A 25,388-nucleotide genomic window follows, 5' to 3' on the forward strand; every position below is an offset into this window, starting at 1 on the left:
GACCCCACCCCCTCCACAGCTACTGCAGGCTCCCTGGCCCCCTCACCCCACCTGGATGCTCACACTTCACAGAGGACTGAGCAAACCCCAGGGGAACACAGAGCACAACCAAGTCAGGTGTGACCGTCCCCTCAGCCCTGCAGGGGTCTGAGACACTCATTTGTGTATCTTTGTGGACAAATTATTGGAGCCTTGGCTTCTGTTTTATATAAGCTCTGTGTTCCCTCCACATGGCTGTTTATTCACTTTTCTCACACCGGGAGACTGAACCACAGAAAACAGTGATTCTCCAGGGCGAGGGGGGTGGTTTTGGACTGACAGCATCCCCAGGAAACTTTGAGGAATGCAAATTCTCAGACCACACTCCTGACCTACCAGGCCAGAAACACTGGGGTGGGGCCAGCAGTTTGCATCTTAACAAGCCTCCAGGGGACTCCAGTGCACACTGAAGTATGACAGCCACTGACTCAGAAGTCCAGGCTGGCTGGAGCCTGGAAGTCACTCATTTTACACTGAGGAAACTGAGGCCCAGAGAGCGGTAGACACAGAGTTCTCTTAGTTCTGAGCTTCTTTTGGTAACTACATCAGAGTTTCCATGCAGACCTGTGCCGGGTATTTATGGAATGGCAAGAGGGAGGGACCTGATTCCGTCGGGAGGCAGGGATAAGAGTTGCCATGGAGACCTGTTGCTACTAGGGACTAATTGTGAAATGTTTTCGTTTCTGGAATTCCATGTTTCATCTCCAAAGTCTAACTTCCTCCTTCCCTCCACGAGGTGGCGCTAGCAGGCTGCATTATTGGTGCTGCCCTGCTCTTCCATGGGCCTTGGGGCTTTTTTCACCTGGAGAATAGCAACTAAAACCTGATTCTCCATCCTCCACACACACAGCCACACTCTGTGCTCCCCCTCACCCAGCCCCCTTTTCTCTGAAGACTACGGAAGAATTGTGTCAGGAAGTTGTGTGGAATTTGAAATTGCAGGTGCAGCCCCTCGGCCCTTTGAAGTAGCCACCAGAGAAGCTCGTGGTGCCAGGGAAGGGAAAAGCAGAGGAACTGGGGTGTATGGTTGTCTGAAGTCTCACCAAGGGGGAAACTGGGGCACAGAGAGGTTAGACTTGTGTGGGTGAAATGAGATAAAATATACAAAACACTTAGAACATTGCCTGGCAGGGGGAAGGTACAGCTCAGTGGTAGAGCACATGCTTAGCATGCACGAGGCCCTGGGTTCAATCCGTAGTACCTCCTCTAAAAATAAATAAACCTAATTAGAACAAAAAAACAACAACAGCTCCTGGCACTCAGCACATCTTAAAAAAAAAAAAAAAAAAAAAAGCTCCTGGCACTCAGCACATCTTAGTTGTCATAAGTTACAGTTATTGTATCACTTATCATAGATTATTCAGTGACATAACTATAGACTCCCACGAGTCCAGTCTAGAGACAAAACCCCATCTCCAGAGACAAAACCAAGGACAGCAATTTATTTTCTGGGAAAGGCTAACTGGTCATACACCTCCAAGTGTGGGGAAGTCCATCAGTAAGGACTTTTGCATCAAGGGAAGACCTGAAATTTCTTGCCCCAGGCTTGGCCTCCCTAATCTCTGGCTGGGTGCATCCCCTCCCTGTCCTGGCTCAGCCACCCCTATGTGTACATAATATGTGTGGCAGTAGCAAACCCACAACCAAGATGCAGAGTCAGAGTGGTCTGTGATCCAGAGGTGGGAGATGGAGGCACTCAGGGTAAGAACTCCAGTGGGAGGGAGCTGAGGATGATGGATGCAAAATAGAGGCAGGAGAGAAAGCAGGGAGGGTGTCACAGAACTTTCCAGCTAACCTTGCCGCCATCGTGGCTTCTTACAGGCACCACCTCCAGTCCCCCCCCCCCCCCCATTTCCTTGGCTCTTCCTGTTTGCAGGCTGTTTGCTCTCTCCAAGCCTAGGCTGATTAAGCTGGGCCTTATAATGGCAACCTCCGAGCTCTTTCTGCCCTCTCATCTCTTTGGGCTCAGGACATACAGGTGCCCGACTCCCAGCAGTCAGGCTTAAGTCTCTGTTCTCCGTGGAGCATCCTTATGGCCCCAACAAGGCCTCATCTGGAAGAATGTGCCCCAACTTGGAAAATCCCCTCCCTCTCTCTGTCTGGAGTGCTGGCCTCTTAGCAGAAATTCCTTAAGCTGTTCCCCCTCCCATCCAGCTGGCAGCCGCTGGCCACCTGGCCTGCTCTTCTGTCAGGGTGATTTGTCTCTGGCGGGAGCTCCACCTTCTAAGTTATTCCCAACGGGACTGAGAATTCCTAAACGTTCTTCTGGGGGTTGTGGGAGAGGATAAGTCTTACTGGAAGTCAGAATCCAGTTCTTTTTCCATCCTTAGAAGGCAGCTGGTCCTCTTAACCTTCGAGAGACCATCAGGCCAGTGCTCCTCCGGGCTGTGAGAAGCAGGGAAGTTTCTGTATGATCTGCTGAATTCCATGTGAGTGCTCAGGCCACGACTGCCACCCCCAGAAACAGAGGCCCAGAACCCCAAATGTCAGCACCGAAGGGGGAGGGTAGAGAACCACTCTACCAGGGTTCTCAACCCCACTGCCTAGAATCATCTGGAAGTGTTACCAAATGACAAGGCCCAGACCCCACCTGGAATGTGAGGAATTGGAATTTCCCGAGTGGGCCCGAGGGCCCAGGTATTTTAAATGCTCCTCAGGTGAATCCCAGGGACGGCAGAGCTGAGAACCACTGCACTAGGCAGTTTCCTCTCTTACAGGGGCCCCTTTGGGCCCAGGAAAGCAAGGTGACTTCCCCAGAGCCCTGGGGAGAGTTGGTGGCAGAGCTGGAGAGGACTTGGGGCTCCCGCCTCCTCGACCCACAGCTCTGCAGGCCGCCTGCTCCTGGGCTTCCGGGAGGCGTGGGACCGGTCTCCGGGCTCTCCCTCCTGGGCCTTTCATCCTGTGGGTGCTTTACTCACTAGAAAGAGCCTGGTGTCCCTGGCTGGAGCAGAATGGCTCTGAGCAGCATGCTGGATAGCAGGCTGAATGGGGTCCAGCTCTGATAGGGGCCAGCCAACCCTGGGAGCTGGTCCAGCCGGTCCCACAGATTTGCTGAAGGATGGGAACTCCCTGCACTTTCTGCTTCCAGGAGCCAAAATGTGCCTTTCCTATCTCCTCTGCTATCAAATCCAGACACTTAAAGTCTCCTCCTGCCTACTGACTCCAGAGAGTTCACTACAGGTCTCTCTCTCTTTTTAGTAATTCTGCATTAGGAGTAACCAATCAGCAATGAAACCCTCAGGTTTTTAGTTTACTCCGTGGCATCAAACATGAGGCTTTACCATGGGAAGCTGGAAAAAAAAAATAGTTGAAGGATGAATATTCCCAAAACATAGGCTTTCAGGTATGAAGTGACATGTTAAAACTACAGCTTGCTGGTCTCCACTCCTACTCCATCTGTGGTGGACCACATCTGTAATTGGCCAGCTGTGAGGTAGCCACTTTGAAATGCAGAACTCACTCCCTCGAAGAACAAAATTATACATGGAAGTGTAATGAATGAGTTAGGAATAGGTTTCCACGCCAGCCTACAAAATTTTATTTAAGAGTAATGTAACTGAATGGTATGTTTGCAATGAAGAATAGTGTCAAGGTTGTTCTTTAAAATCACTGTTGGATAAGGATAACTAAAACCAAAAAATAATGCATTTGAATGAGAACTGTAATTAAGTTGAGTGCTAATACTTCTTGAAGAAAAATGCATTTTAAGATAGATGAAGATGTATTTGTAGAGACTCTGAAAGTAGTTCCTAGTCATTTTTCAAAATTATCAAAGGTTAGAATTAAAACTTTCTCTTTTTATAACCGAATAAAATTGGTCCTTGATTAGATTCATTTCACTTCATAACATTGAATTTTATGGGTTCTTGGAATCTTAGAATTGAAAAGCATCTCGAAAGTCTTGTGGTTCACTCTCTCCCCTAATATAGGGACCCTCTTCTAAAATGTCTCTTTTGGGTGACCAGCCAAGCAACACTTGAGCACTCCCAGGGATGGGGAGCTATTACTTTTAGAGGATGCCTGTTGCATTTTAGTGCAATTCTGATGGTTAGAAAATTCCTCTTATTTAGTCCTGAAATTCCAATACTTCCTGCTCATCCCTCCTCCTGTTCTCCCCTCCTCAGTCCCCCACTTGAAACCCACCAGTCCTGATTCTCATTCTCCATCTCCTTCTGATCTTTATCAAGAGCAAAGTAACTCGATTTGCATCTAAAATGATAGATCCTTCTTTCCTAAAGGACAATTTAATAAGAGCCCAGCAATTCCTCCATACAGCTTCATTAAATCCTTAGAGCAGAACAAAACATTTTGGATTGAATTCAACAATCCTGCCTTGTTTCAGGTGATTGTTCAGATGTGTGGTTTTAAAGTCGTCCTTGAATTTAGGAAGTTCCAGGCTTAACCCTGTACATTGGTGCCTGGCCTCTCACGCACACACCTCTGATCTTGTCCCCTTTTCTCTGGGCTCAGGGCATAGTGGTAACTGCCTTCCACTCTGAGGCTCTCCACAGGCCGCTCTCTTTCCCTGGTTATTCCCTATAGTTTTTCATTATGTTGCTTGTTCTAAAATAGCACCTTTATTACCTTTCATCCGTATCTTCCTGATTTACCTCTAGGATCCCTCCCAGTTCTAAAAATGTGTGCTTTTTTTTTCTCTCTATCCAAATCAGGCAAGTACCCTTAGTAACCTAAAGTGATAAACCTGAGTGTCTGATGTTTAATCCATCCAAGCATAGCATAAACATCTTCACTTTGAAGTCCAATTTATTAGGTTGAACCACATGAATTACCATTTTTGTAGTCAAAAATGGCTGAATACCAGCAATTTTAAATGATTCAACCTAAGGAGTTACAATCAGTCTATCTTTTCCTTGGAAGTGTACTTGCTAATCTTTGAGAAACCAGGGGAGGGTTTGGTACTCAGGAAGTCATATGGGCCGGGAAGAGGATGGGGTTTGGCACAAGTAGAAAAATCACTTTGTCTTAAGTTTCTGCATCTCTGAGGGAAGCTGATAAAAATCTCTCTCTCTCAGAGTTACTGGGAGGCTCAGAGGCAACACTGTTAAGTGAAAGTGTTTTTAAACTGTGAAGTTGGTCTTTTTGTTATGTGCACAGGCTAATGGTTGAGAATAAGACAAAAGTGACCCTGCTATGCATGAGGCCACACGATGAGATGGTGAGAGGCGTGGAGTAACTAAGAGTCTTGGGGTGGAAGGCCTGGGTGTGAATCCCAGCCCAACCACTGACTAGTTGATAACCTTGGACAAGATGCTTAAAATCTATAAAATGAGCAATAGTGCTGACGTCCCTTGGGTTTGACTTCTGGTCTGCGTGTACCGCACTAGAGACAGTCAGTTACTGTTAATTTCCCCGCCTGCCCTTTGTCCCAGCTCTGATACCTCTATAGGGATGAGCCTGAATCCTCTCCAGTGCTGCTCAAGGGGTCAAGGTTCTGTTTCTAGTTTCATCCATAGATTTTGCAAAGGCCTGACATTGTCCCTAGTCTGCGCTCTCCCCATTCCCTCAGCTCCTGTTCCTGGCCTACCCCAGGTCCTCTCTGCAGTCTTCCAGGAGTAGGTCCATCTGGCTCTGTGACTTCCCAAGATATGATGGTTTCCTCCTCTCTTCTTTCTTTTGCCTTCTACCCAGAGGGTGGAAATAATATATGATTTATTTGAGCTGAAAATTCAAGTTTTTCCCTGGCTTGTACCTCTCAGTGCCCTTTCAGTGATTAACTCTGCTCATGGAAGGTGGGTAACATTCGGACCCCACCACAGAGATGGGCTGACCTATGTGATGGAGGACTGTGCTGAGATATTGAGTGCTTAGGTGGGCATAAATGTGTCCTTCCTCAATTCAAAGAAGAGAAGGACAAAGGGGAATTTTGTGAAAATGGCCTTATTTTATTCTTAACTGAAATTTTTCCACTTACCTGTCTGTGTTAGGATCGGCCAGAAATGGCTCAATAGTTACTAAGTTACTGACCAACAAACAGTCTGGGAGTCCTCCCAGGATACAGTTTCAGGAAGAGGGAGATGTAGATGCCATCCAGTCCACACTCTTCCCTTTTATTTATTTATTTTTTCCTTTTAAGACCAAGGGAGCAGTAAAGACAGTTAGAAATTGCCCCAAGCCTGCTTTGTTCTGGGTGTGATCTCCTGCCTGTGACTGGCTCCTATCCATCTGATATTACTTAGGATATCAAAGGGCTCAGAAGTGAAACCTCAAATAGGAACATGTCAGGCCAGTGTGGTGCTGCCTCCAAGGAGAACTGAAGCAGGAAGAAACGAGCTGTCAAGAGAAAGAACTGATCTCTCTGGGACCCTCCCCAGAGAGCCTGCCCTCCTTTTTGTAGCCAGCCTGCTGACACCTGGCTTATGCCAGATGCCTGTTTCAGCAGCATGTTCTTGTGCATCCTGGTGTAACTCTGTGACTCCCACATGAGGATGGTGCCTCTTATCATCCAGAGGGGAGAGAGGGTGAAGCTTGAAGAGCGTCTTTGCTCCTCGGAGCCTATGAGCCAGCTCAGAGCTGATGGAGCTGAGCTCAAATTTGAGCCTCGGATTCAGTCCCAGAGAGGACAGGCTGCCCTGATTGTGCTTGCTGAGGAGAAGCTGGAGATGGATGATGGAGAGGGGGTCATCCCAGAAAACAGAGCGTTCCCTACAGAGAAGATGATGTGAGTCTCTTAGTCGAGCTAGCTAAGCCGAAACCACTTTCCCCCTCCAAAAGCTGGGGACCTAGAAATGACATGCATTGAATGTGCTTGGGAAGCAGAGGTGGAGCAGTAGTGGTCCAAGGGCTGGGGATGCGCCCACCCTGTCTGCTCAGGGAGGGTCAGAGGTGAAAGTATCTTAAAGGTGTTGAGGAGCAGCCGTTGCTTCGGCCCAAGGTGCTTTAAGCAACGGGGTTGTGATGCTACTTGGCCAAACACAGTGGTCAGGAACCCCCTTGCCTCAGTGCCCTCCTCTGTGTCCCTTGAACCTTGAAAACAACTCCCCCTCCTCCAGGACCCCTGTAGGATTGAAACTGCAGTCAGAAGCCCTGTGTTCCTTCTGGAGGCTTTAGGGAAGAGGCTGCTCCCTCACCTTTTCCATCTTCCCAAGGCCACCTGCATTCTTTGGCTTGCAGTGCCTTCCTCCATCTTCAAAGCCAGCAATGTGGTACCTCTCTGATCCCTCTTCCAAAGTCACATCTCCCTCTGACCACAGCAGGAAAGGTTCTCTGCTCCTAAGGACTCATGGGATTACATTGTGCTCACCTGGATGATCCAGGATACCCTCCCCATTGCAGGGTCCTTAACTTAATCACATCTGCAAAGTCCCTTCTGCCGTGTAAGGTAACATATTTGCAGTTTCTGGGGATTAGGGTGTGGACATCTGTGGGGAGGGTTCATACTTCCTACCACATGCTGCCACCTCCTGGCCATCCTGCCTCACGGAGCTCTTCCCCAGTTGAGCCACGCACTCTCCCACCTAGCACTCAAACCTTGTGTTCCCTCTGCTGGAACATTCTGGATACCCCAGGTCCTCTTATACCTGGACAGCGTGCCACCACACTTCCTCCATGTCTCTGCTTGAATGTTATCTAACTAGAGAGGTCTCCCCTCACTCCCACCCTCTACCATCACACTGTAAACCCACGTCCCTGTTTTACTCTCCCTCATTGCAATTATGTCACTACCTGACATATTTATCAATGTTTATTGTCTCTTCCTCCCACTGCCCCCGAGATTCCCCCTACAAGTGCAGGGATTTTGTCTATTTTGTTCATTACTCTATCCCTGGTGTCTAGAGCAGCGACTGGCATGTAAGAAGTTCTCAGTAAATATTTACAGGAAGGGAGGGAGGGAGGGAGCAGGGGGAGGGAAGAAGGACCAAGTATCAAGGACCCCTAAGAGAGTTTATGTGTGAAGGACCAGGCTCCGTGTGTCCTCCATTCCTGAAGAATCGTAGAGGAAACTGGTGAAAGCTTTAGCAGGAGGGAATGGGAACGAGAAACAATGTTCCAATGCTAGGAGTTCTGACTGAGAGAGTCTTTGAAATCCTGCTTCCTGGGAAGTCTTCTCTGGGGACACAAGGGCTAAGCACCCCTCATTTATTTGGAATGGTTGAAAATACAGAAATACAAGGATGGGCAGCATCTTCTACATCCCTCCTAGTATTGAAATCTTCTATAAACTGACCTGAGTTACATCAAGGCAAAATCCACTTTGCATTTAAGGTATCAGAAACTGCTTCATCGCACCCCATGAATCTACATGCTGTGAGACAGCTGCTACTTCTGCCTGTGGGAGGGAAGGTGGCATTGACCGTTAGGATGAAAATACCATCCCTTGTAGTGGACACTTAGAAGTGGAAAGACTTCCCAAATTGGAACTCAGTCAGAGTGATAGACTAGCACTTCTCACTGCCCTACTTTGGGAACGCTTTGACCTACTTAGAAGTGAACGTTTCTGGAAGTAGATAAAACCTGGAGTGGTTTGTTTGTAGCAACTTCAGCTGCAGCTATTTATTGATAAATAGCTTGTCTCCTCCTGAGCTTGGATCTCCAGGAACCCGTCCTGGCTGCCTGCAGCTCCACCTCACTGTCCCCCAGAAGTGCATGTGCACACTGGCTGTTCGGGGGAGACCCCTGGGTCCTTTGTGAAACCCCATGGTCTTCTCACCATCGCCTGGACCACCCTCACCTGGGGCTTGGTTCAGACCAGAGGGTGATCGGTGATATTTCCTTCCTGAAAAACAGAGGGTGACTGGCAGGGTGAACTCGGGCTTAACTTTGAGCCTAAGTGAGACAGCCATAAGGAGGCAGACAGGTGTCAGGTGGGCAGGCACAGAGGGACAGAGGGACACGCTTACAGGGCATAGTTGAAAATGGATCGGACGAGCTCAGTGGAGGTTTAGTCCTTGGAGTCTGGGAGCTGTCACTAGGTGGATGGAGGCACCCACAGGGCCAGCAGTGGTACAGTGGTTAGCCCACACTAGACAGGAAAGATGAGAAGAGATTACTGTGCATAATGCTGGCAACCATGCTTTTTCTGTAGACATAACTATAAAATAAAGCAAATTACCCGGGAATGGTTGTTGGACATGGACATGACACAATTTTGAAAGACATATTTGGAGTTCAAATTAAATACAGAAGCAATCTACAATATACCTCCTTTCTTTTTAATTTTAAGTGTTTCTAGTCACTGATAATTGTTATCTCAGTTCCTCATCTTCACATAAAGATGTAACTTCTACTTTATGTCCAGTCCCATTCTGTCCCCAGTTTCTTTTTTCTGCCAAAAAAAAAAAAAAATTGAACTAGCTGCTTTTCCAGAACTCACCCTGCTTTCCTTTGTCTTTGCTCAGGGAACACGTTTTATTTGATTTATATTTCTCGTATCAGTTTCCCATATAAATTCCCATATACAGGTTAACTTAGTGACTTGCAGGTACTAGATATTCAAAAAACCAATTCTTTTTTTTTTAATTGAGCAATAGTCATTTTACAATGTTGTGTCAAATTCCAGTGTAGAGCACAATTTTTCAGTCATACATGAACATACATACATTCATTGTTGCATACTTTTTCACCGTGAGCTACCACAAGATCTTGTATATAGTTCCCTGTGCTATACAGTATAAACTTGTTTATCTATTCTATGTATACCTGTCAGTATCTACAAATTTCGAACTCCCAGTCTGATCCTTCCCACCCTTCTCCCCCCAAAAAACCAATTCTTTGTTGAATAAATGATCAGTACCTGGCAAGAACCTTAGAGTTTTAAGCCACAGTCACACGTGGAGGCCAGGACTGGAGAATTGGGGGAAAATTATCAACCACTCTGTATCAGCCATCAGGCAGTTCACAGGTCAGAAACCTACACAAGGAAGATGAGCTCAGGAGTGTGTGGTTAGTAACTGGAGAGCATAGCAGGCAGTGGGAGAATGAGTCAAGGGACCGCTGTCAGAGTTGGAGTGAGTGAAAACATCTGTGTCTGTATCTACCACGCGGGAAGTAATCCCCGAGGCTCAAGGCCAGCGGTCCTTGGCCCTGACTTTACACCTGGGTCACGTACAGAACTTTGTGAAAACTCTAGATAGGACTCTGGATCCGAATCTGAGAGTGGCTGCTGAAGCCAGATTCTCTGCTGGAAGGAAAGGCAGGTAAGTGACTGGTTGGGGTGGGGCTGAGAAGGGCAGGCCTGTCCCCCACACTCACCAGAAACCACGCCCACAGCCCTCACGGAGCCTCTCTGGACATGTTCTGTAGGAGGTGTGCGCTGTACCTGTCACTGGAAGAAGGTTCTCACAGGAATCTCTAGGCCTGCCCTGGGGCTCAGATGCCATTTCTTCTGTCTCTGGGCTGAGCTCTCCCTAAGAAATGTGGATAAACACTGTGATTTTTTAAAACTCTGTTCCTGTAAATCTGAAGAGAATAAGTCTAAAGGAAAAAATCGGACATATATCTGTCCATGAAAAGGGCAGATGCCTGAGGTTACAGCCTAGTGTTCTTGACGCCCGTGACTAGCTTGGGAGAGGGCACTAGCCGTGGTACCAAGCCCAGCATTGCGGTGTACCTGGCCCAGCATGTCTGGAGGCTGAGACCAGCCCGAATTCTTTGGGGTTCACTGTTGTGGAAATGGAGATGAGATCAAATGGACACAGGGGTAGGTAGAGAGCTTAATTCATGTAAGACAGACTGACGGGAGGCATCAGTGAAGACAGACTCTGTCAAAAAAAAGAATCAGACTTAACTGTCTGGAAGTCAGGAACACTCTAAAGGTATTGCTCAGTGGCTCTTAGCCTGAACTTTGGGAGTGGGTGGGATGGAGTTGGAAAATCCTGAAACTATAGATATTCAACTGTCTTATGCAAAAAGATGTTTCTTTGGCATGGGGTGGGGGCTCAGATAAGGTCCAGAGATAGATAAAGCTTTGAGGGGAAAGCATATCTAGTTATTCAGGTGCTATCATCAAACCTCTCTCTCACCCACACACAGTATACATCTTTCTCTCATCTCATCTCTCCTCGTGTTGGCTTTATTCTTAGGCAGTGCCTGCCTATATGGTTGTTGCAAAGTGGCCTCCAGCTGCTTTAGGTTAACATTCTACCAACTGAAAGTTTGGGAAGGGGTTGCTGCTTTCCCAGTAGTTGTAGCTAAGGGCTCACGGTTTATGACCACTGGCTGAAACGGAGTCACGTGTCAAATCTGTACACAGTCCCTGTAGCTGACTGGCCAAACCCAGGTCACAGGCCCATCCTTGGAGTGGAAGGTGAACGGAGGGAGGATGTCAACCAAAAACATAGTCTGAGAATGCAGAAGGCCTGGGTCCTCAAAGAAAAATCAAGGTTCTATTACAGAAAAGGGGGCACAGATTGCAAACTGATGGGAAGAAATTCACTACACTAGTGGTTCTCAAAGTGTGGCTCCTGTACCAATGACATCAACATCACCTGGGAACTTGCAGAAATGCAAATCCTCAGGCCCCACCCCAGACCTACTGAATCAAAGTCTGGGAGCGGGGCCCAGTAACCCGAGGTTTAACTCACTGTCCAGGTGACTCTGATACACACTCAAGTTGGAGAACCGCCGCACTGCACCGATGGTTCTCAAACTATGCTGCATGTTACAAACATCAGGGGAGCTTTAAAGCACACTGATGCCCAGCCTCACCCAAAGTAAATTAATCTGAATCTTGAGAAGGATTAGGGGGTTGGGGGAGACCCAGGCATCAATGGTTCTTAAACTTGGTTCCAACCTGGGAACACCCAGAGAACCTTAAAAAAATATTAATGTCTAAAATTAGAAGAGCTTCCTTGATAATTCTAATAAGCATCAGTGTTTAAAAATCATTGCCCTACCCTTCCCTCTCAATTGTCCAGAGGACGTTACCTTAAAACGCTGAGTTGTAGGTTAGAGGACTGAAGCACTTATTTTCTTAAATCCCTTCACTCAAAACTTGGTCAGATTTCTAACACTGATTCCCTTTCCTTTCATGTGCACCTTCATGTTGGGTCTGTTCTAGTGGCTAGCTCCACAAGGGCTGCGATTGTTTGTTTGCAAATGTGGACCCAGTGTCTAGAACAGAGCCTGTCACATAGGAGACAAGAAGTGTTCGCTGAGTGAATGAATCTGCCTGTAATCAGTCAGTGTCCTAGTAGTGTTCAAGACCTCCTTGCCAGGTTGTAGACATCCCTGGTCTCGTTCTGGAAGGCACATGAGGATGGCAGTGGGACTCTTGGGCTATTGATGCCTAGCCAGTTTCCTAGATGGCCAAAAATGTGCTGACCATATCAACTTAAGATGGGCAGGTTTTCCTAATGGCTTTATGCCTGTAAGTTGAGAGTAGGATGGATTCCTGGATTATAAGGACCAATGGAAACATGCCTAATGGATCCTCTTCATAGAGACTAAGACTACTTTAGGGTCTACTGGTACTCTGGTTTCTTTTTTTTAATTGAAGTATAGTTGTACAATATTATATAAGTTACAGGTGTACAATATAGTGATTCACAATTTTTAAAGGTTATATTCCATTTATAGTATCAAATATTTGCTATATTCCCCATGTTGTACAATATATCCTTATAGCTTATTTTATACCTAATAATTTCTGCTTCTCTGATTTCTGAAGTAAGGGCTGGATCTTCATCAGACATCTAATTCAAGCCCATTTCTGCAAGATGATGTCATCAGCCTCTTGCAAAGGATTATGATGGAAAGATGATCCAGTGTCACCTGAACACAAAGGCCCAGAGGAAGGTTTAAGTAAAAAGGGAATTGGTTACTCAATTCAAGCAGTTTTGAAGCATCTTTGAATTCCTACCTGAATACCCCCAAAGTATTCAAAGAGGTGGACTGGGTGGGTAGACCCAGTGTTGACTCTTGTATCACAGCACCCATGCAGTAGATCACAAGCAAACCAAGTTCACTTTTAGAAGGGCTGAAGGTCCTGGCCATTTTCTGCTCTGGGCTTACAAGAACTGCAAACAGGGTGTTGTCTTTAGGGATGTGGAAGAGAGAACTAGACAATAGTACTGGTTGCCATGGGTCAGAGCTAGAACCCAGGATAAATGTGATCCTCCAATAAGTCCAGCTGGCAAGATGAGACTGAACAATAGTCAGGATGATCAGTGAATTCAGGAATCTGGGGTGTGGGCTGCATGAGCAATTTGAACTTCTGTTTCTCTGTTTCGTATGTGGAGCACCAGGGGCACATTTCCTGCTCGACAGTGAGATTCTTAGAGAATTCTTGCCAAGAGAGGCCATGGGTTGCAGTGGTAGACCTAGAAGTTAGATTTTGACTTTAGGTTCTGCTGTTCCTATGGGAGGAACTTTCTTAGAGTTTCTCTTTAGAGTTGAACCATCAAAGCCTCATCATAATTCATTCATTCAGTTTCTTATAAGGCTTTTTGGTGTGGATAAATGAGCTAATGTATAGGAGGCAATTAGGAAACTGCTTGGCACAAATAAATGCATAATGAATGCTATGTATTGTTACTTGTGAAGTTGTACTACTGTATTTACTGAGCACCTACTGTGTCCCAACCATGTGGCAGGTGCTGCAATGCAGATAAATAAGGCACAAAACCTAACCATGGGTCAGACTGAGAAAGGAAGCCCCAAACCTTGGTAACTTCCAAACATCTTGTCCTGTGGCTGTCTTTCTTCCAGGTGGGAATTGAGTGATCAAACTTCTGTTTTTTATTCCTCTCACAAACTTCCCTTTTCTTCTGATGAATAGGCTCTCTCTACTTTATAAGTGCTGTATATTTCCAGCAATACTTTCTCCTAAATCTGGACACAAAGGAATGGGAGAGATGCTTTGTGAGTGATAAACACAGTGGTTCATGGAAAGGTCCAGCTGAATGTGGTCCAGGTGGGCTTCTTGGGGGACAGGTGGGGATATGAGCTTGGCCTTGAAATATGGAAAAGACTTGAAAAGGAAACAGGGATTTAAGTAAAGGGATGATAGACCGCATGGGCATAGTAGTGGAGGTGAGGGGTGAATGGAAATCTTCCACTACGAGTAAGGTGTCTGTAGTTTCACTCACTCAACTGGAACGTCTCTCTAAAACAGCTCCTTCCATGGACATGTCTTTGAAAATTCTCTTAGAAACCATATAATACAGGAATTCATTTTCCTTTATTTATATGTTTTTTTAAATGAGGAAACTGAAGATCGGAAAAGTGAAATGACTTGCCCAAGTTCAAACAACTAGTAGGGGACACAACAGCTTTGAATTTCAGTTTGGTGGTTTCCAATGTGGAGTGCTTTTGCACATCACTCCATCCTGGAGCTGATAAAAGGGGGAGGCACTATTACCATTATTAGCATCAAATATTAAAAAGAAGGAAAGAAAAGGGTAGGTGAAGGTGTTTTCAGCACAGAGGGACTGTCTATGTTCGGAGGCTGAGGAGAAGGAGAGGGTGAACCTGTTAGGGAAAAAGCGTCATGAACCTTCTAAATCTGTTCCTCTCCCACCTCTTTGGCCTCAGTGGGGTTGTGTGTTTAAGCCAGAGCTGACTGTGGTAGCCTTTGAGGAGAGGAGGCTGCACTAAAGGAGAAGCACCTGTTTCGTGCCGGGGTTGGGGGGCTGTGTGCGACCGTCCTCCCTTCGCTCCCCCTGCGCGCAGAGCCACAGCCGCGTTGCATAAGGCTCTGGGCCACGCTGCCGGCGGGCCTCGGGCGAACAGCTGGACTTTGGAACTCCGCCCCAGTCCCGCCCTCCCCGCCGGGCCCTTCCCCGCCTCCTCCCCAAGGTGGCTCCGGCTCCCAGAAAGTCTGAGCGGCGGCCGCCGTGCTGGAGAGGACGGCGGGGAGGGAGGGACGAGGTGGCAGCTGGCTTCGGGGCCGCGGCGCCGAGGTGGCCTGCCCGCCGCGCTCCCACCGCTGCTGGCGGCCCGGGCCATGCGGGAGCGCTGGGGCCGCGCGGCAGCATGAAGGGCGGCGACCGCGCCTACACCAGGGGTCCCTCTTTGGGGTGGCTCTTTGCGAAGTGCTGCTGCTGTTTCCCGTGCGGAGGTGAGTGGCTGTCGGCGTAGGCGCCTTCTTTTCAGCCGAAGCCTGGGACGGCCAAGTACGAGGGAGGGATGCGGGGAGAGCGTGGGGTGGGGGAAACGGGGGTGGGGCGAGGAGCGCGGCGAGAGCGAGGAGTTTGCCGGCAAGTCGGCTCATCTCAGTTTTCTCCGCGCGACGCGGGTTCGCTCGCTCTCGGGGAGCTTCTGACTTGGATGCAGAGCGGCAGTTTGGGAACTCGGTTACTTATCAGCGACTTTGGTTGTCTGGGCTCCAGCCTGCAGGGGGGTGGGGCGCGGATGCGGGGGATGGGGAGAGGGCATTCAGCTGTGCGCGTCCCTGTAGTGACAGAGTCACACTTTCCTGCCCTCATTTACATATGAACCTCAGCCGCGGGGGTAACAGATGACTCCTAGCTACAGGAATGTGTTTGACACTTGTGTCTACACCAGGAACTGTTTTTGCCAAGTGACAGTTTTCTTTTGGGACTGGAGCAGGCTTTTCTCCGCCTGGGCTTTGGCAGGCCAGCGTGGGTTTTCAGCTCTGGGCCGGAGCTTGGCTCATTAATTAACCAAGAACTCTCTATGTACCCAAATAGGACTGTATTTAATTATTCTGCTAATTTTAATGTCGTTGAGGAGACTTGCAGGAAGTAACTAATTTCCCCTAAATCAGCCTGCAAAAGAAGGTGCTGAGAAGGTGGTGAGAAGGCAGAAAGAAGGTTATCAATGTGTATGTAGCCTCTCCTGAAAAGGAAACTGGAACCTTCCTAGACAGAGTTAGCAGATGTTTCTAACGCAGTTCATGTCACTTTAACACCTCAGCTTGGAGGAAGATTGTTTCTGTGTTGTTAGAAGTGAAAATACAGGCTCTCACTTGACATTTGCCCTTTTAAAATTTAACCTATTAAGTCTCTCGCCTCCAACCCCATTTATAATGCCCCAGTCTCGGTACCCATCCTTGCCTAATAAAGTCCTGATGGCATTTTCTCTTGGACTTCCTGGTGAATGAACTTCATTCAAGTGATCGCCATCCTCTGTGCGCCCCCCTACACACACACACACACATAGCCCTGACAAATTCTCCATCCTGAGCAGATGTAAGGCTGCAAAAACTAAATCTAAAGAACCTTTCCTCAAGTCATTAAGGTTCATAATCCCAGCATTAGATTCCTTCAACCTCTGCATTTAACTAGAACAGCCTGGAGCTGTAGTAATTCTGGTTTTAATTCTAAAAGCCAGAACTCAGGGGAGAAAGAATTTTAGGAGGCCAGGGACCCTCACAAAAACCCAGACCTAGTTCAGAAACATTCAAAGCCAAGGCTGGGAACTAAAGGAAAGGGGTATTAAAAGGGAGAGGAAGCAGGAAATGGCCAAAGGGACTCTGAGTGGGTGGGTTTGCCCCGAAGGCTGGCTGCTTTCATGGTGAAGGGTTTCCAAGTAGGATTTCTTGGGAGTCGTTTCCTGTCCAAAGGCAGAATGCAAGGACTTGGGCGGTGCTTATCTAAGGGCCAAGCAGCTGCCTCCTTGAGTCCAGATGTGTGGCAGCTCCAGCTTCCTTACAGAATTTAATTCTCCAGGGGTCTCTCAGCCTTTGCTTTGTTTGTGACTTGCCCTGGCCATCCCTTCCCTCTATGCTGCCGAGCGCCTGCTGGGCCGCCTCCTGCCTGCAAGACTAGAAAAGCTGTGGCTGTAGGCTCTGTGGCTTGGAGAGGGGGTGTTCTGGAGCCAAAGTTGGAGAAGACCACCGACCCTCAGCTGAAAATTGAGGGAGGTAATCAGCCCAGGCAATTGAAAGCAGCTTAAAAGAGAAAAGGAGAGTAACAAAGGTGGGTGCCACTCCCCTTCTCCCGCTTTACTCCTTACTCTTTCCTAGATTTAAAACATGCAAAGATGGAAAACTTGGGCTCAAAGCTGAGGAAGATGGTATGGGAGATGAATTAGCTACCCTGGGCAGGGTGATAGTCTCTGAGGTGTTGGGCACTGCTGAGGCTCCTTGAGCCTGCTCTAACAGAGGAAGTTAGGGAGTTCTGAGGGAGTTCTGAGTCCCCACCCAGCCTGAAGACATCTATTTGGAAGCAGACTGAGAAGATAAGGTCTTGTACTGAGCTTGAGTGCACTGTCCAGAGCCCCAAAACTCCATAGGAGGAAGCTTGCCCAGTTGCAACACAGAGAACTTAGGGAGGAGGCTGAGAGGCTGATGGGAGTGGAGGGCATCTGTACCAGGGACGGTCGGCCTCCCTTTTCAGTTAAACCAGTTTCTCTGGTTGTACAGACGACTCTGAAGCTCATGGGTCAGAACCCACTACTATGGTTCCCAAGTCAAGGGGCCTTGACTCACAACTGGCTTCCAATCACTCAGCATTTAAAGGACACCTCCCTTAAAAGTCTGAGGAAAAGGAACGAAGAGGCAGTGGAATGTTCTGGTTATTTTACCCTCAAAGCTAAGTAATCCTGGACTTGCTCTGGTGAATCCCAAGCAGTTGTAATTGTTAACACTAGAGGGAGAGTCAAGGATTTAGGGATGTACCTGTATGGCCTTTAAAGATCACATTTGAGAAAAATGTGGACAAAGTTAGTAGAGAGCTTGTCTTTTGATTTGGAAAGGTAAGGAAGGAAACATCTAATGTGTTCTTCTGATCTAGTTTTTGATTCTGTTGTGTATGGGTGTGGCAAAGGGGTTTTAATAAAAATGATCTTCCTTCCCTACCTTGAAATTAGTCTTGAAAGGCAGGAAAAACTGAAAAACAGGGGTAGAATGGAAATAGAGATAGGTGAGAAGGAAGGAAGACAGCAAATACATTTATAACTGGCTTTTTGGAAGTAAAAAATAGCCAAATGTGAGATCACGGCATGTGTGTGTCTGAAGAGTGATGAATTATTGATGTCACGCTCTGGGGGACGTTTCAGGATGGCTCTGGCTACTTAGACTTCCTCTCCACCTGAAGAAGTGGGTCCATTCTGGATTCTTCTTTAGTGGTCTTAAAATTTTTCAAGGCACCTTGTTTCCGAGTGATGAAAAGGATTTCAAGTCACCTGGAGGTTGCTAAGTTCTGTTTTGCAGGCTGGAGTTGGTGACTTCTTAGATCCCGGAGCCTGGACTGTTTTCTGACGTTGGTAGGTGGAAGCCAGTTTTAGAGCCTTTCATTTTCAACTTGTAATTAAGTTTGGGTATGTGGACAAAAGTCACTTCTTGGAATCCTTCCCTGACCACTGCTCTCCTCTGCTTCTCCACAGTGCGCATGGGATTTATTTATACTTGTTTGCTATTGTACCATTGTCCTTGCATCTCGAGTCCACGTGCCATGGTATCTCCCCATTTAGACTGTGAGGCAGTACCTGGTTCAGGAGGCTGCGTATCTCAGAGGTAAAGGAAGGGTTGGTGCCTTGCCCAGGCTGAGTCCGCCAGCAGGAGAGGTGCTGGGATCACATACCCGTGGCTCTTCCCACTGCAGGGGAAGTTGGGTTCCAGCGTGAGTCAGACATCACAGGGTGTGGGTAAGGGTTGTGGGGATTCACAGGGCATCCTAAGTCCTTCTCATCTATAATTTCTTTTTTTTCCCCTACCTTTTCTCAGAGTCACTAAGCAGGAACCTTATGACTTAAAGTGAATGGCCTATGAATTAATACAGCTCATTTTATAAACTGAATTTAATGTGTGAAACCATGACACCAAGTTCCTTTAGAAAGGTATTGGTAACCTCAAGGAGGAACCCTTGTGACATTCACTTTTGTTGACCTTAGTTCACCACCCAAGGGACAAAAGCCTTGGGACCTTGATGCATACATACCCTTTTATTTCTTTATCTTCCAGGAAGTACCTTTACCACTATGAAAATTGAATTGACCATTTTGCATGCATGCTTTTCCAATGTATCTCTTAGTCTTCTCTGCCTCCCAGGGATGTGCCCTTATCTGGGGAAAATTTCCACACGTGCATACTGTTCCCAACCTAGATCCCATGCTTTTCTCCCCATACCTGATTCCCCATAGTAACAGGGATTTCAGTTATGACCTGGACAACGGTACTGCCTGCCAGTCATAATGCAGCCTAGTGGAAACAGGAGTATATGGATTCGGTTGGGGTGGGGGAGATTGGAAACTGAAGCCAAATATCCCTCCTCTGGTACAGCTGTGGGTCCGACAATCGTTGATCACACTGTAGGCATGTCACCCCAGTGGTTCCGTGTGTTACAGGTTGATAAGTCCTAACCTGAGATAAAAAGATAAGAATTCCAACTCCATATCTGTGTTTTTATGCAAAATGAAAGTGTGTGTTGGGGGTGAACATGGGGAATTCGGTTCCGAGCCCAGACAGCGTCGCAGGCTGCCCTCCCGGGGGCATAGTGTTTGTGGTGTTCCACTTCACGTGCTCCCCGTGAATCTTGATGCTGCGCTCTTCTGCCTCACAAATGCTCCCCAGGCTGCGGAAGGGCCACTCCTTTTCAGTGACTGTGAGTGGCTGCACGGCCTGCCCTCTCCTTCAGACCAAACCCCAGGCTTTTCCAGGCCCTAGAGAGAGCATGGGCTTGAGAATGGAGGGCGCTTCTCAAGCAGAAGGGGCTATATCCTGGGAAGTTAGAGCTGGGTGCAACCTTGAAGATGACTTAATAGATCTTATTTTCTACAGGAGGATACAGATTTGGCCACTTAGTAGCAGGGTCAGAAGTAGAGCCCTTTTGCTAGTGTTCTTTCTTCAGCTCCATGATTGTCTTCCTGGGTCTGGGGTTTCTCTTACTTTGGACAAAGGCAAGGCTGACCCAACTGAGAAGGGTAGAGGCTGACCCAAGCCAGAACTTGGGCATTGACTGTGGAATGACTGACCTGTGGTTCTGGGGGTGACTGCATTGCCTGGAGCCATCTGGACCTGGAGCTGCCTGGTGTGATCTGAGCACCTGTTCTGTCCCAGGACCACAGAAGGCAGAGACCGCAGCCACATCCCTGTCTTTCCCAGGGTAGCTTCTACACGTTGTTCTTAGTAAATATCTGCTCATGGTCGCCCCTCTGGTTAAATTTAATTCCAAAGGTCCCTTTTCCCCCTTTCTCTCTTGTCTCTTTTCATGAAGTGTACCCTTTCAGGTAGAAATGAATCAATGTAATACATTCCTGCCATTCCATTTTTGAACGTCACTGGTTTTTATGTAACACACAGTGTTTTAATTCATTTGACAAATGTTTATGTGCTGACTGCCCGCCAGCCCTGCGCTGGATACAGGGGAGAATGGATGGGGGTCATAATGGCACTGACCTCATTGGGCTCTTGTGAAGATTAGTTAAAATAACATATATAAAGGGCTTAGCATAGCCCCAGGCGTATAAAGTGCTTTAAAAGGGTTAGCTCCTAATGTTACTGTAATACTAGACACTGAACCATCTTCAGGGGACTCCCAGCTAAATATCTGTGGGCCTTCTAGGTTGTCATATTGTAAATCACTTTCCTAAGCAATGTAATGGTCTTGGTTCAAACCATTGTCAGCTGTGCCTCAATTGTGTAGAGTTGTCAGTGTGGGGAAAGAAAGCTTGTGATCGAGAAGTATGATAGGGATTTCCTTCCGTTTTTATTAAGCCAATTAAACATAAAAAAGCCTGTAACACTTCTAGTATTAGAATCACTATGGTTATGTAGAAGATCATTTGAAAGAAGGTGCTGGCAAGATACCCTAAGTGTCTTCGAGTTAGTCTTCTTGGAGGGGAAACACAAGGTACGACGACTGGAACATGGCTGCGTTAATATTGAAGTTCAGCTCCTGAGAACCTCATGTAAAAGAGGGTATGTAAAAAGATATCACTTCTTGGCCTGCCTCTTGACTTTGTCTAAGAGTCTAATGAGAGACATTTTTTCTGATCACATCAGCCCACTTTTATTGCACATTCATGTGCAAAGCTTTGCAGGCCTTCTTCAGGCTGTTTTTGCCTAGATAAAAATCATGACCTGCTGTCCGCAGCAGCCCCCAAGGTTCCAGACATTTCTCTGAGGTTTGGCCAGTATCTTGTTTATTCCTTGTAGATGGGAGATGTGGGTAGCTTGGCTCCCCCGCTTGGGCTATTCAGTGACTAATGGAGTTCCTCCTTTGAGGTTGACAGAACCTTCTGTGTTACAGTTCCTGGAAGGAGGGGAGCCCTGGTTACACCTGCAAGGCAGCCAAGAGGTAAAAGATCAGAGTGACAGAACAGGTCGTTTCACATTCTTGCTTTTCTGGAGCCCACAGTGAGGAAACTGGCAAATTAAAAGGAAGGGAAACCCCTTCTGCTGCTAGGTTGAAACAGTACCTCATAAAACATCTCTGTTCCCATATATCTGCTCTCCTTGGGGCAGGATTAGTTGTAGGCATGTGTTTGTTTTCTTCCAGTGCCTGGAAGTGTAACAGATTCTGAGGACATTGCCAATTTCTGCCCTCCAGCCAGTAGCATCTCCATTGTTGCCCCCAGGGAGGAAGGGATATGACCTTTCCCCATCCAAAGGGGAACCAAGCCTCACTGTTAAGAAGAACTGCGAACATCTCACTTCTGCACAGATTTTGGATCTCATTCTCTCACCCGTGTGGTGCCTCCTTCTCTTCCTCTCTACGTAGAGCTGAATTTTTCCAAGTGTGGTTTCTCCAGAGAATGTGTTCGAAATGCAGGTTCTTGGCCCCATTGACTCAGAAACTTTAGGGTGGGACCCAGCAGTCTGTGTTTTAACAAGCCCCCCCCCATATATTTGGCTTCTTTCCTCTCCACCGTCCCCACACCTTCCTCCTCCCTTCCCCTAGCTCCAGCAAAAGTGGCTGTAACCTAAAGCTGCCTGCTTCTCAGGGATTCTGCTTTGAGAAGTGGTGGAGGACCGTCCTGTTCATTTTCACTTGCCAGGCAGGGGCAGAAATTAGGAATCACCTACATCCTTCCTGAGCCCTGCAGCCCCCCGAGGTGAGGAAGGGTGGTTGTGGCATCTTCCTTCCCAGTTAAGACTCCTTCACTTTTATGTTTGTTTTCCTCAGACTCTTAAAGCTAACTATGCTCACTTCAGGAAAAATCAAAAGTTCTGCAAACAAAAAGACCATAAAAACATAAATTTAGTAGCATCCTAACCACCTAGGAACAACTACTTAACAACTTGATATATTCTTTTTTATATGTTTACCCCTGCATTTCCAGGATATTTTTAATGGCTGCAGAGTGTTTCTTTGTAGATAAGACTTGAACTTGACCGTTGTTGGTATTGATTTAATGTAATGGCTACAAGTTTGGTGGGAAGGGATGAGGAAGAGCCCTGGGTTAAGATACAGATCTTTCCAGAATCAGACTGTACAGACAGATTCTTGTCCTGGAGTTCACGTGTCTCTGCTCTCTACATCTCAGCTTTCTGGGAGGTATGATTTAGGTAGGGGAGGGGTACAGCTGACCCCTCTCCCTTGTGAGACCAGTGTGCACGGTGCTGCAGCTGCTGGCTCCACCCCCTCAGCCTTTTCTTGCTTGTGTGGTACTAGGAGTTTCCTCACTCCTAAGGCTTCTAATTGTGCCCTTGTCTCACAAGCAGATCCAGGATTCTTCTTTTTCTGTTTTTGAGACATGCCTCTGAAGATAGGTCATTTTAAAATTACTGTTATTGGGTAAGACAGCCTTGATTATTTTTTTTCTGCCTAGCTAAATCATACATAAACATTGGGAAAACATTGGGAAATGCAGATAAATGAACATAAAATCCCATTACCTAGAGAGAGCCGTATTAATATTTTGAATATATCCTTTTAATTTTTCCCATGTGTATTTTTTTTCTCGAAATATGATACAGTAGTGTTATAAACTTTTTTCACATACTAAACAACTTCCATGACGTTTTCATGGATCCATTCAGTGATATGTTGGGGCCAGCCCGGCTTATGTTGGGATTGTTAAATATTAAGGATTCTGAGAGCAGACGATGTGGTAGCTTGAGATCAGCCAATCAGAGGTAGGAGTATTGATACCGGGGGAGTCACCCGACACCACCAATCAAGGTTTCATGCTTTCTGCGAAGAGCTGGTTTATCAGCATACCACTAGGTTCTCATTTCATCATGTGTAAATATGGCTTGTTTTCATTCTCACCCTCCCTATTTTGGGTTGTTTCTAATTTTGCTAGCAATATTATAATAACCATTCTTACAGTTAAGTCTTGGCACACACCCTTAACTTTTTCCTTAGGATAAATTCCTTGAAGTTTCTGAATTAAAAGACATCCCAAATCTCAAGACTTCGTTGTTACCAGTTACCCTCAGTTTTACACCTTTGAGAGGAAGAGTGAACTGTTCTTTATTTAAAGGAGATTTATGAGAAACCTCCTCTGGGACCAGGAATTTCATGTCTCTCCTATTGTTTACTTCTGTTTACATTTTCTGAATTAACTTAATTCTTTTTATGTAAGGAAATACCCTGGCTGAAAGCAATTAGAGTCTTAGGCTCCATACTGATCTCTGGGGTGTAAAAAATTTATTCTGTAGTTGTTCTGGACTGAGAGGCAATATATCGTGATGATTAAGTGCTTGGACTCTGGAGCCAGAGCAAGTTTGAATCCCAGTTCTGCTACTTACCTGTGTGACTTTGTGCAAGTTACGTAAACTCTTTGCCTCTGTTTCTTCATCTGGAAGAGGGAGATGATGATAGAATCTAGTTGCGAGGTTTTTACAAGTCTCAGATTGGTTGACGTATGTAAATCCCTTAGAACTGGCACATGGTGAGTGCTATGTAAGTGTCGGATTATTATTAGCATTAATGAGTATATAGAAGTCTCTGTGGAACTGTGCCGACTGTCACACTCAAATGATTTCAGCAGTTCCTTATAGCATGAGAAATTGAGCTGAACTTTTTTTTTGTATCAATCCCCAAATATTTGAGTACCATGTGGCAGGTGTTAGACTAGCAAACATGGAGAATTTAAGATGTTTCCATGCCCCCAAGGATCTTGCAATCTAACTTGGGAGCTACCCCGTAAGTGTGAAATGGTAAATAATGACACCCCCCCCCCACAAAGGAATATAGTTGCTGAAGACAATAAAGGAAAAATGCTTGAAGGTCCTACCTGATTTCTAACTAAAATAATTATGCAGAAGCTGACAGGATCACAGTGACCTGGGGTGATCTAGGAGGACATCTCAGGAGATGTGGGGTTCTCTCTGGGTCCTAAAGGGGTTTTTAAAGGGCTGAGTATATAGTATGAGCAAAGCAGGGACATGCAGGGCACCACAGAGGAAAGGTTAGACCTTGCCTTCTCCATCTGTGCTAATTCTGCAGCCACTAGCCATTGTGTGGCTATTGAGGACTTGAAATGAGCCTAGTCCAAATGGATATGTACTGTAAATATAAATTACGTACCAGATTTCAAAGATTTAGTACAAAAAATGTAAAGTAGATCAATAATCTTTATATTGATTACATACTGAAATTACCGTATTTTGGATATATTAGGTGAAATACAATGTAATAAAATTCATTGCACCCATTTTTACTTTATTGTGACCACTAAAAGATTTTAAATGATATAACATTATATTAAATTATATAATTTTATTTTTTATATAATATACGTGGCTCACATTTGTGTCTTGCATTATATATCCTTTGGATGAAGCTGTTTTGGAACTTACAGTCCATGATACATTGATGTGCCAGAGTAGAAAGTTTGTAACTCTGTATCCTTTCACCCCATTCCAGGGCCAATCTGAAGGCCGTCCTCGCAGCCCCCTCCATAATTCCAGGAGGATGGCAGTTGTCTGATGCTTAAAGATGCCCACAGCCTTCTCAGCTGAAACTTTCAAGAAAAGCAGTTATACATTTTCCTTTCTGAGCAGTATATAGGAAACAAATGGGGCTGAAATCACAAGTTCTGCTCACAGAGCTCAGACTAGCCAGCTTTTAGGAACATAATGAGGGGAAGCCCCGAAAAGAACAGAGAACAGGAAGAGAGTAACAACGCACTCCCAACTCTAACCCTCAGCTCACTGGCTTCACTCCAGCACTGCCTCTTCACATGACATAAGAAGCGTGGCTGGCCTGCATGTCCCCAGGGTCTGAGGGATAAAACAGGGCTGTGTGGCTGGGCGGGGGGAGACTGCTGCTCTGACTGGGGACTGAGGTCCAGAGGAGACACAACTAAGTGGATACATTCAGCTCCTGCTTGAACTTGGGCAAGTTTCATTTGGTCCTTTAGCTGAATGCCATTTGAGTGATTGTTTCATTCTGAGCAGCAGTTTTCATCCCATCTTTGTCCTCCTGAAGCATCACTGAGTGACTGGCTGAGGGCAGCCCTTTACAGGCCATTGGAACCATCTCCCTATTTGTCTCGAGAAGGCTTTGTATGCACGTATTTGTATGGTTTCATAGAAC

General features: G+C 46.5%; 1 protein-coding gene across 20 annotated transcripts in view; it reads left to right on the forward strand.

Annotated features, from left to right (window-relative positions):
- Positions 1 to 25,388, forward strand: part of KALRN (kalirin RhoGEF kinase) — a 616,045-nt gene that overhangs the window by 487,000 nt on the left and 103,657 nt on the right. For 3 of the 20 annotated variants that reach the window (XM_032480747.1, XM_032480756.1, XM_032480738.1), the window contains exon 1: positions 14,784 to 15,055. The exons of 14 other annotated variants lie outside the window; for them this stretch is intronic. In XM_032480747.1, the coding sequence (XP_032336638.1) occupies positions 14,971 to 15,055 (85 nt within the window). In that variant the 5' untranslated portion in view covers positions 14,784 to 14,970. Of the gene's footprint in view, positions 1 to 14,783; positions 15,056 to 25,388 lie in introns of those variants that run through there. 3 more of the 20 variants (XM_032480766.1, XM_032480786.1, XM_032480776.1) reach the window with 3 other exon arrangements.

Source organism: Camelus ferus, chromosome 1 (genome assembly GCF_009834535.1).
Source record: "Camelus ferus isolate YT-003-E chromosome 1, BCGSAC_Cfer_1.0, whole genome shotgun sequence".
NCBI lineage: Eukaryota > Metazoa > Chordata > Mammalia > Artiodactyla > Camelidae > Camelus > Camelus ferus.